The following is a 15,631-nucleotide window of genomic DNA, read 5'->3' as shown; positions in this document are numbered from 1 at the left end:
GTTAGGGTTGGCTGTAAAATATGGGAGCCTGAATTTTTGTATTCGAGCATTGTAAATTGTAAAAGTGAACAAGGATAGCGTCTGCAAATTCTGACACCAACCCATCTCAAATTTCTAACTGCTGAAGTGAGCATGCGCACTCCAAAGGTAACTGAATACTGTGACTCCCTTTTGAGAGTAACCTCTTCCATTGTCAAGATCAGAACCCACGTCTGGAATACCAGGTAGAGAAAATACTCTGAGCTTAAATATCTGCATTATAGCCTGGGAATCTAATCAGTTGGAGTTGGCATCCGGGGTGAGTGTCTGATTTTACAGAGCTTCTCATTTGTGCTTTACCTGTCTGTCTTTGCCTGTCTGTCTTTGCCTGTCTGTATAATTTGCATACATATAACATACATGAGAAGCGAGTCTAACAGTTTTTACATAAAGCAAGAGTTTATTGTGTAATTATTTTAATATTATGACGAAGATGGGCTTTTCTACACTTTGACTTGAACTTTGAACTACACCTTTTCACATTTATCCATCTAACCTGCTGAAGAGTGAACTGTTGAACAATTACTGTTTCAGTTACCATCCCATCAGTTGAAATGAGACACTCGTGTCTGTTATCCAAGTCACATTAACCAGTCACTGAATCCTTTTGCTCCTGTAATTAGACCTAACCTGCAGACAGACAATTTGGGGACACAGAAAAATATTGATCTTAGCAGAAACACCCTTTATTCAGTTTAACGGGGTAATGTGTAATTCAAAGAGAACAGCTTTTGCAAAAAATAAATGGCTTGAGAAAAAAAAAAGATCTTGTCCTTTCTTACAGGTTCTGAAATTAAGGGGAAATTCAGCAGTAAAGCCATGTAAGCACCCATTGTGATTCTACCTTCTCTTACGCATCGTCTCTCTTTCGCCATTGTACTCTATGGTGGCCCTTAAAACCGCATGGTAAAAGGGTTGGAACTCTGGCACACTGTAAAGTAACAAGTGTTGCAAATTCCCACCCGACTGTTTTTAACTACCCTATGATAGCTGTCTCTTAGTAGCTTAGTGAGTCCTCTTAACAGCTGTCAGCTGCTAGCGTATGTTAATCTGAGTTTGACATATGAACTCGTTAATATGAAGATGCCCAGGCACCATGAGGGTTTCTAACTTTTCCTATCATAGTTTTTAGGTTAAATTGAGGAGATTGTACCATCAGCTAGATAATAAACTGTTATTTCATGCAAATGCAACTCTGCCATTTAAACTGTTTAAGATTATTTAAAAGTTTCCCTAGCTAGGTAGCTAGCATAGCAGCTAGACAACCATAACAACCCAGAAACCCTGAAGCAAGGTTTATTTTCTCAAAATCAGCTCACCAAAAGAAGGCAGTCTTGGGTGATCACAACCACTTGCAAATGATGGTAAACAGGTTCATATAGACATCATATTTTTGAGCCAGCCAGTAAAGAGCCAGTTTATAAAAAATAAAAAAATCTTTGTTTGGTTGTAGTTATATTGCTTTATATCAACAATATAAATTGTATAAATGTATTTGTGTGTTGTGTGTTATAATTGTTAATATTAAGTTTATTACTAGTTTTTAATTTGTGTTTCTGTTCAAGTGCATTTGGTCACACCTTGCCCAGGGACGAATATGACACACATAGTTTTACAGCGTAAAAAAACAATAAGAGTCCTTTTGGAGTGTGTGGGCTAGATCTGGGCTAGAGTAGATCATCTGTGTTAGTCAGTGTGGGGGCCAGCATTGGGCCGGCAGTGTGGGGGCTCTTCAGGCAGTTGGTGGGTATTATTAATTTGGCAAGTGTGCAGCATACTGAAAGGAGGTAGACTGTGATATCTAAATCATTTGTTAACTCATTGCTGATGTTTGTGTGCAGAGACAAATGACAAGAAACCATGACACTTGATGGCCAGCAACCACAATGGAAGAACCATTGCAGAATTCTACAACCTGTTTAGTAGCGCACGATGATGAGTAAGGTTGCATCACAAATTTGTATGAAAAGTATTTGACTGTAGATTTAAAACTAACCTGGAAAATAAATATGTTTTTTTTCCCCTTCAGGTATCCCTGTTTTGGTGCTTTTGCTGGCAGAGACATCTAGCTTAGCATCAACATCATGCCCTGCCTCCTGTATAGTCTGCTCAGAGGATGCCATCATATGCCACAAGCTCTCTAGTATTATTGGTACGTAATGTCAGACTGAGTCAAAACTGTATACAGAGCATTGTGCAACAACATGCTGGTACTGTCAAGCTAAGAAGGCACCGGATGCCTAAAAGAGCCCGGGTGACGTAATGTTGATTCTTGAGTGACAGTTTCTATGCCAACGTTAGCATTACGTAAGCCGGTCACCGCGTACCCCGCATCTATATTGCTAATAGCAATTCCTCCTTTTGTGCGACAATATTAAGCGACTAAAAAGTAGCTGATGGCTTTCGAACAACTCTTGAGACTCTCTGACTGATAGCCAAAAAGTGTCGGGGGTACAAAGTGTCCGTTTAGGCACAACATTAAGCGACTAAAAAGTTTTAGCTACACCTGCCTGATGGTATTCTGTAAGTTAGCAATGTCCGCTAGCATATCAAAGCTAGCAATCCCCCGTTATTCTTTAGTAAAATGTTGTGCAAACAATGCCCTGTTTTGTTCAAATGTAACTGTGGGTGCCGTCAGATATGTCTAAAAATCACAACACATTAAGGAGTGTCTTAATTTAAGCACAACAACAGATGAATAGCTTCAAGCTAACAAGACACTAGCACGAGCTAGCTAGCTGAGTAAATCGCGTTATGAGCGATAAAGACCCGGGTGACGTTTTGGCGTTGGCATAGCAACTGTCACTCAAGAGTCGAAAGTCAACATTACATCACCCGGGCTCTTTTAGGCATCCGGTGCCTTTTTAGCTTGACAGTACCAGTAATACAAGCGTCTCAAGAAACATAATTGTAAATTAATTAAGTGGCTTTAAACAGTGCTTCACCAAAAATAGTGTCAGAACAATTTATTTTAAAATTTGCATTACAAAAAAAGTGTATTAAGGTAAACTATGCCTAACCAACTAATGTGCCACCTTCCCTCAGGTGTTCCTAATACTACTCGTGCCTTGATGTTGACAGATGGTTGGATTGACCTTCTGGATGACACCATGCTGTCCCATATAGGCAATATATCTGTGCTGGGGCTAAGCAACAATGCAATTACCACAATTAATGAAAATGCCTTTCAGAACCTCATTGAACTCAAAACATTATTACTCGACCATAACCATATCTCCAGCCAGACCTTGAACAGCTCCACATTCTCTTGGCTTCCTAAGCTGAAAAGCCTGCTATTGGGTAATAATGCTATTCAGGAGATAGATGGCTACTGGTTCAAAAACAGCAAAGAGTTGAAGATCCTTCAGCTGGAGGGCAACCTGCTTTCCACACTGAATTCCAGTACCTTTTCCTTCTCTACTCTAAGCAGCCTCGAGTCCCTTGACCTCTCAGACAACTTCATCACACACGTGGGAAAAGACAGCTTCCGGAATCTACCACAGCTACGAACGTTGGACCTATCTCGCAATAGACTTGAGAATATCCCTGATGCTTTCTCCTATCTGTCCTGGCTCTCTTTGCTTAATCTAGATTTGAACAGGTGGAACTGTAGCTGTGAGCTACGTGAACTGGCTTCCTTTCTTAATAGTTACCTTCAGGCCCCCGATAAAGTACTGTATAATGGACAAAGGATGATGTGCGTCAGTGCAGACAATCCAGCTGTGAAGATTGTGCTTGACCTGACTGATACCAACTGTGTCCCACCAAACAGAAATATTACAGTGAATGTAGAATCCAGAAGTGGCATCACTGCCCAACAGTACACACGTGACATAGCATTAGTATCCGTCCTGTTCTTTGCTGGTGAGTGAAGTATAGCCTACCTGTGGAATCGTTTTTTATGAACTATTGAATTATGATGTATTGATATGAAAATACTAGGTGCTATTATATCTTAAAAACCATGCCTTAAAGGTGAAATCTGTGATTCTAATCCAATACACATTTTGAGAAATTCTTTAAACCTTTAACAACCTCTGGTTTATTGATTCTAGGTGGAGTCTCAGTTGCCCTGGCAGTCGTGTGTATTGTTCATCCTAAATTAGTGATGAGGAAAGGTTCAAGGCCTTTGCAGAAGGGCAGTGAGATTGATGACCTGAAGCACTCCTCCCTGGAGTCTGTTAATTGGAACTTCACTGAAGGGAAAGAGGCCTTGTCAGAGGCCCAAAATGCTAAACAGCTGTATTTCAGCTGTGCCAACCACAAACATCAGCCAGCCTGGGACCAAGAGATGCTCGCATTACCAAACCGGGTCAATCAGACGGAACCACATTTCACCTGTCAATCGTGCCTGTCAGCTGCTCTCCACATCCCTGGTATGAGACATGGAGAAAGGCTCAGCAGTGAGACGATCCTGCATTTGAGTCAGCAGGCTGAGAATCAGGCTGAAACTGCACATAAATGGCCTGTCAGTGATGAGAGGTTGCCACACACTACATCCATGCTCAGAGGTAAGTACTATCTGTGTCTGTTGCATGGATACTGTTGTTTTAATCAATCTGGATATGGATAACTAACACTATTATTTGATGTCCCCCCTGTAGATTTACTTCTACATAGACAAATTCAGAAGCCACCTGTTGGTCGAAGCGGAAAAATTCAAAATCCTGACGTTATGTATCGTGGAAACCCAAGGCAAGATACTTCAGTAAGACAAGATAGACATCTTTCAAATCAGAGCTATTTGTCCTTAAAAGGTTTAGCAGACACTACAGTTAGATGTCATGGACACCACCTGAATGGCCCTCCTCTTCCAACCATCAGCTGTATACACTGTCACAGAAAATATGAATACAAGCAAGCCTGGAACAAAGGTAATAGTACTGAAGAATTCAGAGCAATGCTACAAAAAGAGACCTTAAATTACAATCAGTCAGGTTTGCCAAAACAAGCCAAAGGATTGAAACCGAGCCTTCACAGAAATGTAACCTTTGATTTAACTGAGTCTGCAATGCACACCATTGATGTGCACAAAGTGAAGTATTGTGGAAAAATTCCTAAATATAACCACAAGCTAAGCCTCAGCCAAGTCTCAGCCAAATCTATGAAAGCAAATGTATTTCAGAGAGATCAATCAAAAAGTCACAGATGTACAATTCATACTAAAAGGTCATTGAAGGTTAAATTTAATCTTAACCCTCTCAGGAAAGGTAAGGTTAATCCTAACACAAGCCCTAGACATAACAAAGATAACCCGAAAAATATAAAAAAGGCACATAAATATAAACTAAAAGGCAAAGTGTCAAGGGACAAAGGTGATGTGGAACAGCGAAGCCCTAGAAACAAGAATAAGAAGGGGCAACAATGTGAAGATTCTAAGGACAGCACAAAAGCATCTTCAAAGAAGACCTCCCAACTGGATGTCCGTAATGGGAATAGAGATGACACAGAAGGCACTGTTTGTACCTTTGATAATAAAAAAGAAGAAGGCCATTTGCAGGAGCCAGACCCTGCTGGTAGTCTCCCAATTGAAGACTCAAATGAAGCGCTCTCAAAGAGCTCTGAAACTCTTATCCAGCAGGGATTTCTCCCAGACCAAACAGACCTGCAAGCCAATGTAAGCAGCTCCGAAGTGCTAAAGGGAGGTGCTGGTCTTGTGCTTGCTGTAGGAATAGCTCCAGGGGAAGATAAAAGAGAGCCTATCCCGAGTGGCTCAAATCAGCCGCCTTCAAGTCAGCTTCATCTAGCAAGTGCAACATTAAATGAAGACATTCAATCCACTGGCAACAGCACAAGCCCAGAGAAGCCAAAAGCTCCAGCTGTTGTTCAGGAATACCTCTATTCTCCAGAGGGCTCACCAAAGAGAAAGATCAGGCTGATTATGCCAGAGAAGACCACTAACAGACCAACATCTTCTCTTGATAAAAAAATTCGATAGCACATTTTTCATTACACAAACAATGCAGGTCACACACTTTTATAATGGCATATGAAATGTGCATTTGCATCTGCAGTGTTTATATTGTATGCATTCATTACACTTACGATTTAAACCTTAAATAAAAGTGTATGTATTATTTTGCTTTAATCTACCTGAATTCTCCGTCATTGAAAATGTGATTTAAGCAACACAATAGCAAAAAAACAGTAACAAATGGATTGTGTTTGGTTGCTGATTGCTTCTGACAACCATTTGCAAGTCCTACTGCCTTTTAAATGGCATGTATGAGAGCTTGGTGTTAGACCTTCTTCTACCCTTGATCTGCTGCTTACTAATCCAACTCCTTCCACTGAGAAAACTCCACAATCTCGAAAAAAAAATGTCAGCTTTGCAAATTTGGGCACCCCTGATAATTACCATTATTCCAGATTATAAGTGGCTTCATTTGGACATAATTTACACCTAATGGGGAAAGTAATATTTCAGATTTGTAATTACATTTATTGACTCGACAGAAAAAATGCAGTGTGCGTCATAACAAAAACAGATACATGCAAAAATGTGGGCATCCCAGTGGACTAATAACATCAATATTGGGTAGAGCCTCACTTTGCTGAAATAACAGCCTGTAGACGCTTCTTATGCCCACTGATAAGTCCCTGAATCCTGGCTGCAAGTATTTTAGACCATTCCTCCTTTTCATCTGTCTACAGTACTTTATTCCAAAATGATTCTGGCTTGTCCAGATGAGCCTTTGCATAACTCAAGCGACTGTGCTTGAGGTGAGTATGCAGGAAGGGCCTTTAATGCATTACCCTTCCATTGGGCAGTCCTTGTGCAAAGTGTGCTGGACTGTGGAACTCTAACACTTGATGCACACTTGATGCACCTTAATATGGAGATATGGAGATAGATTGCTTTTATTATTTTTATTATTATTTTATGTATGATATTTTATGAATCTATTTATAAATTGTTATTTATTATTATTGAGCTGTGTAATAAGTCTGGTTGCCTCTACTGTCTCGTTGTCTTTGTGGCAATGACAAATAAAGTACTTTCAACTTTCAACTTTCAACGACACCACCAGCAGCCAGATGTTCATGGAGCTCTGAAGAGGTGGTCTGTGGTTTGCTGTGACTCTTCAAACCATTCTTTATCTTTGCCTTTCAGATATTTTTCTACCACATCTGTCCTTCATGAGGAATGTTCCTGTGGCTTTTCATTTTCTTATAATTCTTACTGTGGAGACAGACACCTCAAAAGACAGACAGACATCCTCTCCTAATTCATATAGACTAATCATCTTTGTTTTTTTGGACATTAGAGAGATATTTTGAGGTTCCCATGTTGCCACTTTCCAACAGAGAATGAAGGACAAGCACATCTAGCTTTTTCATGATTGGTTGCAACTTTATTTGCAGTTTAAGGTTAAATCAACTAATTAAAAGAATGTTGTGTTTCAATCAAGCAACATTAAGTGACTACATGTATTCAAATCAACACACTTAAAAGGTTTCCCACATTTTTGCACAGCCTATTTTGCACATTCGCCATTTTGCACTTTATTTCATACAACTCAATACTTCTACATTAAGATGTTTTTTTGTCTGAAAAACATCCCATTATCCAGCTTTCTCCAGAAAATGAATAACATGATGCTATGATGTTTACTTATAAAGACAGAGCAAGTTAACATGCAACCTCAGAAGGGTGCCAAGACTTTTGCATACAACTGTTTTCAAACTGGTCATCTGACACCTTACTCAAGTACTGTAGCGGTTCGTTTAACCAGTTGTATATGCATTGCTTTTAACTTGTCAAATTGATGAACAGACATTCTGAGACAAGAACGCCAAACATAAACGTCTAGTGGCATCCCCAGTGGTGTAGTCCAGGGTATACGCACGCAGGTATACGGTATACGGAGTATACCACTTAATTTTCAGTCTGCATTGCGTATACCCACTTCTCAAAAAAGGCAGTTTATCCTGTGCTGTATGGGCTGCTTATCTAGAGAATCTTTCTATCTTCAAGAATGGCGTTGTTTTGTGGGGTATTTCGAAATAACTTTATTTCAATAACTGTATTTATAAACACAAGTTTAATGGATATTTGCAAGCCAGAACATGGAAATACACACTTTGGGAATTCATTTGTTATTTGTTTATTTGTGTAGAGTGGAGCAAATCAATTCCCACAATGTGTATTTTCATGTTCTGGCTTGCAAATATCCTTTAAACTTGTGTCTGTATACAGTTATTGAAATAAAGTTACCAATTGGCCAGGTGCTAATCATCAACACTAATAAAATACGGTAGAGGAACAAGTTTCAATATTTTTATTCAGGCAAACACAAACTATATGACAAGGTTTATGAAAACTTGCACTGCTTATGCAAATTCATTAAGTTATCCTTATATATAATATTCATCGCCCGTCCCAACAAAATGGCCGCCACGATTTGCGTATATGAAGTAGGCTACTTTGAAACGGGATGCGCTATCCAGTTTTTGAGATCAGTGGTTGAAATACACATAGAGATAAATAAAAATACATGGGTAATGGAAATACATGGGTAATGAGGTATGTCTTCCCCCTTTTCCCGGTGGATCGGCCATCTAAGAGGGCCACGCTACTATTGGTGAATTTGCAAAAGGCCTTCATTCCTATTGGTCGACAACCTATAGAGTGATATGGAGCGATCGGGAGTGACGGGAGTAAAACGTAAAAGCTAGCAGCATTTTCAACACGTGCATGTCAAGAAACTCAACTAGCAGGTAGGTTTGAGTCGATAAAATGGTAGGTAATATTGTTTGTACAGCCCTTTCATCTGGGGACTAACTATAACTTCAAAAAGGCAATTCACCATTTGTTCGCAAGCTAGATGAATTAAAGGCACCCAGTGCAACTTTCGAGGCTTAAAAATAAACATTCAATTTCTAGTCTTTTTTACACGTAGTAAGTTTCAATAACTCCATACCATTACATACCGACATTCAAGCAGCAAATATGAGACGTCGTTGTGTGGTGAGAACTGATAGAAAATCGATAACAACAACAATCGCCGCCATTATCTTTATTTTTTGGTAACCTACAATAAACAAAGCAGGTTCCAGTCAATGGAAAAATGGCTTCTCCCCACCAGCGATTGTTGTTGTTTACGATTTTCTATCAGTTCTCACCACACAACGATGTCTCATCTTTGCTCCTTGAATGTCGATATGTAATGGTATGGAGTTATTGAAACTTACTACGTGCAAAAAAGACTAGAAATTGAATGTTTATTTTTCATTGAATGTTTACATAAAGTTGCACTGGGTGCCTTTAAGTTATGGGGATTTTTTAATTTCATGTGGTGATTATGTAGGCTATGACTATGTTTCTTTGATCTGTTATATGTATGTATTTGTTAATTGTTCGAACCCTGGAAGATTAGCCCTTATACTTGGCTAAAGGGTGTCGCCATAAGTCTTTATATTATAAACCAATAAACCAACAAGCTAGTGTACAGGTAATATTTGTGCGCCCCTTTCATCTGGGAACCAGGTAAGGCATTGTACAGGTAATATTTGTCCGGCCCTTTCATCTGGGAACCAGGTAAGGCATCGTACAGGTAATATTTGTGCGGCCCTTTCACCTGGGGACCAGGTTGCAGGTTACAGGTAATATTTGTGAGGCACTTGCATCGGGGAAGTTGCACGCAAACCTAGACATGTGACTCTTTCATGTAGGCATGAGGTATTTTTTTCTTTGGTCATTCATTCATTCGTTCGTTTCATCTGGCATCCCACGAACAAAAGCGCACACGTTTTCTGCAGATATCGCGATCAGCACCAAGGACAGTTTAACACGCATGTAGCCCTAACATGCATATTATAGCCTACTGTAGGCCCTGCAGCTTTTAACTTGCCTACATTGAGACCTGACTTCCTTTTTTGATACATGTAGGAATGCGTCGTCGATGGGTTATCAATGATGGTCCTAAGTATGACTTCTCAAAAATTCCCAAGAAAAGAAGACAGCTTTCCCCGACAAGCACGTCCTCATCCATGCACCGTGAAGAAAGAAGCAGGACCACTGATTCAGATGTTAAGGATCAGGATGTAGGGATTGTTCATCCAAGCACAGTAACAGTTGACCCTCCTGTGAGTTGTGTTTCTTTTTACCCTGAATGTGGCAATTTTATTTAGTAGATATTTGTAATCTCTTTTATTGAAGTAAAAATGGGTAACAATATGGCGAATGATTCTTCCCTTACGAAAACGGAGGACACAATGTAAACATAGCTTTACCCTTAAAAAAAAAAAAAACAGTTAAGTGGTCTAATCATTTTAAGCCATCAATAATATTCAGTAATGCCATTGTTGTTTTTGCAATACATTGTTAGTTATCTTATAAAGACCACCAATGTGGGATTATTAAAAAAAATAAAAAGAACCTTCGCTCTCCCTAACATGTGATCGTATCACACGTGTCACGTGATCTTGTTATCCAATAAGGAAAAAAGACATTTCATAACTCGCGGAAATAACTAAACCTGCTTCAACAGCTACTCGAAGCAATAGGTTTTCAAACTTCATCGTAGGCTGAGATTTGTGTGGATAGGGCTATCTGGTTTTACACAAAGGTAAGACAAGGTGAACGTTATTTAATTTAGATCCGTTCAGATACCGCCAAAGTTCCAGTATTGTCTTGCCCTAATTCTTTGCATTTTAGCACTGAAACATATCAGATGTATACAACAGGATAGTTAGTGCAAACCAAAGTCCTGTGCAAACAAGCAAATAAACAATATTTTTTTAGGATCTCTAGGCTTGATAATACTGCCGGGGCAAATCATATACTTTTCTCCGGTTGTTAGACTGCGAGTAGGCTACGCTTGCAGTAGGCCTGGGTTATTATGGATTTTTACTGGGTTATTTCACTGCTCTACCAGGAGACGAGAGTAATAGCAAGTTAACTGTCTTGTCTCTGGCTTTATCCTGCAGATGTCCTTGTCTGTGACCGACAGAGTTATTGGGGCAATCATAGGCTCCGCTGTCGCAGATGCAGCAGGTAAGTGTGTGTGCAGCCATCACTACATTTCTGTAACGTTAGACTTCACAACTGATTAATTAGGTGCAGTTAGTAGGGGATAACAGTGACGAAAGAAACACTTTTGAATTTAACGTATTTATAACGTTATTCGTCAAATACGGTTGCATTTACACAGAGGTGGATAGAGAAAGCAAAAGCGGTGTACCCAAAAGCTTAAAGTAAAAGTACCCATACAGTAAGAGTACAAGTGTATCTCATAAAATTAATAATCAAGTAGTGGTGATATTTTGATTTATTAGGCATATGTTTTGTAGGCAAATGTGGGGTTACTCCCAAAATGATAAAAGGCTTGTCTAATATACACAACGTAAGCCATCTGCAAATTCAAGTAAATCACATTCATTCAAAAATGAATACATTATGTGTTGCTCCCCCCCCCCCATGCCACCGTCTAATCTATAATGAAGTATATTCATATATTGATGCTCTTATTTCTTTGCCAGCACAACCCCTTCATTGGAATTATGACCTGCAGAAGCTCAGTGCCCTTTTGTCACAAGTCAGTCACGCAGAATTCCACCCAGAGTCTGCAAATCCCTTCTACAGAAGGGAAACTGGCAATCAAAGTTGCTATGGAGATCAAGCCTATGTCCTCCTTGAATCCTTGTCAGAAAGCAAAGGTAATATTTGTATTAATTTGGGGGACATGTTGTGTGTTTTGTTTGTGTGTTTTGTTTTTGCTTATTCCATAACTAGACCCTGGTAATATTCTTAAACCACTGAAAGTGTCAGCACCCCTACATGAACTGCTGCCTCACGGTAGGGATACATGCCAGTGAAGAAGAACACTTCCCCTTTTGAGGCACTGCTGCCTCATTCTCACACATTGTGAGACTTCTTCTCTGTTAAGACTGCTTGGAGTTGGGAGATGTTTCGGTAATAATAGTGGCTACATTTGGCTTTTTAAGCCAGCGGATAGCTAGATGGAGTGATGTAATTTTCAACAGTGGAATGAACAGTGGAAATATTAAACTTTATGACCACTCTCCAAGGTTTGAACACTGATGACCTGAAGCAGCGGACAATGAAGTTCTTTGGGCCAGGATCGGAGTATGATACCCCTGTTAATGATCCATACAGAGATAGAGCAGGTAAATAACGTAATTAAGGTCCGTTTCATGTCTCTCCCACAATTCAATGTAGTGATTTAGAAACTTTTGTCGGTGAAAAACAGGAGTATATTACTTTTTATGCTCTTAATTGTTCTGATGTTAAAAAGGGACCTCTTAAAAATTACAATTCTTATGAATACAGAGAAACATTTGCACAAAGCCTTTTCTGATGACACTTGTTACAAAGTTTTTAATTTTTTTGTTGAAGTCTGTATGTGTTATATGACGGTGTGTAGATCCAATCTGGATAACCTATTGCTCTGCAGTACTAGCTAAAGTTCTTTGTTACTGTCCTTGAAGGTCCAAGACCGCAGCTGCCTATTGAAGGACCTTGGAGACATGCAAGTATTAAAAGCTTCATTAAAAATGTGGACGCTGGAAAGGCAAACACAGGTGATTTAATAATATATTGTGTTTCCCTGCAATTATTAAACTATTCTTCCTGCAGCACCCCGTAATGGATCTGTATTAGTTGATGTGCATACGGCGAAAGGAAATGTATAGCATTTCATTCCAAACTTTCTTTTAGGCTGTGATGATGACAACCAGATTGATGGAATTGCAAAGCTAGCTCCCATCGTGGCTGCATATGCTGGAAAACCTGAGATGTTGGAACGAGTAGAAGATGCAGTCCGTGTCACACAGAACAATGATCTGTGTGTGACGGAGACACTTGCAGCAGCCAGGTCTGTCTGTGCGGTCCAGAAAGAGATGTTGCTCAGAGTGAATGCCACTGATCTGTATAATAATGCATGTACCAGAAATGATAGGTCACTGAGTAAGGGCATGGCAAGTTTATTTATATGGCACGCTTCATATACAGAGGCAATTCAGTGTGCATTACATAGATACAAGCAAAAGGAACATACAAATGAAACAAAAAGACAAATAAGTCATTAAAAGAAAGTACACATTAGATATTTCAAGAATAAGTATTATAATTAAAGGTGCAATGTGGATTATTTAAGGGGATCTATAAGCAGAAGTGGAATATAGTATTCATAATTATGTTTTCGGTAGTGTATAATCACCTGTAACTATACATCGTTGTGTTATTGTAAGCTTAGAATGATCCCTTCATATTTACATAGGGAGGGGGTCATGAGTAAGCTGCAACCGTGTAATGTTTTTTTGAGAAGACCAGTGTCTTTTGGGGACACTTGACCCTTGATTCTGGCTGAATTATTAGGATGATAGAAGACTGTTCCAGTGATTTGCTTTGATATGGTTGGTAAAAGAGAGATCTGAGTCTATTAGAACGAAGATTTTGGACTTGGTCTTGAGCCAGGCGAGATGTTTGCTAATGCTAGTTCTCTGTTTTGTTGCCAAAGGAGAAGAAAGAGAAAATATCTTGATCATATTTCAGGTTCCTGGAGCATTTCATCTTGAAAGGTGCAGATCCCGCTGCCTTTGATGCTGTGATGACACAGCTCAATGACCCCAATCGAAAGAACTCCCAAGAACTGGATAAAGCTGTAGTTGGTATGTCCACTCCTCCACTTTTCTTCTTAAACATACTTTGTATCACTTAATGTAGTTGTGTGTGTGTGTGAGAGAGTTGAAGGTTTTTTTTTTTTAATGGTTTGTTGGATTAATAGGACACCTCTGTCAAGTGAAAGAAAATCTTTCCAAGGCCCCAAAGGAGTTGATTCCCACTGTTTTTACAAATGCCTGAGGTATGGATAATGTTTACGTCCAGAAAGTTACCTACTTTTTCATCATATACAGTAAAATCATTGTCACTTTCTTTTGAGTAAGCCGTTAACAATTTCATAGTCTACTACTGTTACTTAATGACTTAATTAAACACCTGGTGTTGAATCTTTTTAGGTTTGCCTGGTGCATTCCAAGCAGCTCTACATGGAGTTCTGACAGCCACAAGTTTTGAACAGGCTGTGCTAGACACCATGAGCTGCGGGGGGTGCACCTGTAGCAGGACCTCCTTCATTGGGGCTTGCATTGGGGCTCAGGTACGTCCTGGAGACTAATCCAACGTGATGTGTCAACTGAAATTCATTTTTAGTACCATGCTACTGATGTTATATTTTGATTTGATTTGTTTATTTGATGAAGAGGGACAGTGTGCATTAATAAACATTAACATGTAAATGCACCCAATTGTAGCCAAAAGCCTAGTTTTCATTGGCAGTCCCCCTGCCAGAGTGAAACTGGCTAAAGATAGGGAAGAATTACAGCATAACATTAGGGAGGGGAAGAGAGAAAAGACAACACCCAGACTATGCTCCTAGAGGAGTACAGTGTGGGAACAGTTAAAAAAAAAAAAAAAAAAAACACACACCTCAGCACATAAGCACATACAACTCACAAACAATACATACATGAATACAAAACACCAGCGCTACATGAAAAAGCTGCCATAATATGTATTATTATAAAAATGTAACCTTATATGTAAAGGTTTTGATTCACATGACATATGCATTGCTCTTTTATTTAGATCGGACTTCAGGGGATCCCAAATGCATGGAAGACCAAAACAAAGCGGTATAATTCCTTGCTTGAACTTGCAAAGAAGATTGCTGAACACCACCATGCCTAATTGTGCCACATTTTATATAACATGTGGATTTAAATGACATGCTTTTGTAACGGAATGTTGAGATTTTACAAAACACTTAATGAAAGTTCTAGCTCAAACTTTTGAAAGGCTGGAACTTGATGCTCTGTGTGCTGTGAAGTTGGGACACGCCCAATTAGCTGTCATTAAAGTTTGGGATTGAATTCATCTTGAGTTATTATGGATGTGGATTTAAATGACATACTTTTGTAACGGAATGTTGAGATTTTACAAAACACTTAATGAAAGTTCTAGCTCAAACTTTTGAAAGGCTGGAACTTGATGCTCTGTGTGCTGTGAAGTTGGGACACGCCCAATTAGCTGTCATTAAAGTTTGGGATTGAATTCATCTTGAGTTATTATTGTTTTCTGTAATGGTTAAGAATAAAAAATAAATATTTGAAATATGCGCACACATGACTTTGCCTGGCTGGGAAAACAACAATGGCTGGGTTCCTGATTAGCTGCAAGCTAAGAATGTAAGAACAGGTTTTTCAACACGTCTTTAAATGCATTGCCAAAACATTTGTTAGTTGACTATAGCTATCTCTTCAGTCCCTCTAGGATTTTGTGAGGGTTGGTTTTCGCTAAAAGCGACTCAATTTTCTGCAGGATATCATAAATTATTGCAATGCTTTTGAATGAAATAAAATCAAATGCCACGACTGCAGTGGTTTTCTGCAAAAACATTGCAGTAATTAGAGGACATTTCAACCTGCAAGTGTGAGAAATCCTAATATTTGAAAACACAAGACCACAAAATGCTGGAGGGACTGCTTCTGAAACTTGCTTGCATTCTATAAAATATTTTATAGATGTGAATGTTCCAAAGTCTAAACGTGATACATATCCTATAATAAA

General features: G+C 39.2%; 1 protein-coding gene across 1 annotated transcript; it reads left to right on the top strand.

Annotated features, from left to right (window-relative positions):
- The first annotated feature begins 10,483 nt into the window (after window positions 1-10,483).
- On the top strand, window positions 10,484-15,119 carry LOC308382017 (crystallin J1A-like). Its single transcript, XM_080859700.1, has 10 exons — window positions 10,484-10,610; window positions 10,972-11,038; window positions 11,524-11,700; window positions 12,073-12,171; window positions 12,493-12,585; window positions 12,722-12,878; window positions 13,559-13,674; window positions 13,791-13,868; window positions 14,023-14,162; window positions 14,651-15,119. Exons 2-10 carry the CDS (start codon window positions 10,972-10,974, stop codon window positions 14,750-14,752), a joined length of 1,029 nt encoding a protein of 342 aa, XP_080715826.1. The 5' UTR covers window positions 10,484-10,610; the 3' UTR covers window positions 14,753-15,119.
- The last annotated feature ends 512 nt before the right edge of the window (window positions 15,120-15,631 follow it).

The sequence above is a fragment of the Sprattus sprattus genome, assembly GCF_963457725.1.
Source record: "Sprattus sprattus genome assembly, chromosome: 20".
In the NCBI taxonomy this organism is placed as follows: Eukaryota; Metazoa; Chordata; class Actinopteri; order Clupeiformes; family Clupeidae; genus Sprattus; species Sprattus sprattus.
Note: the sequence above shows the minus strand (reverse complement) of the source record. Positions and strands in the feature narration are given on the sequence as shown.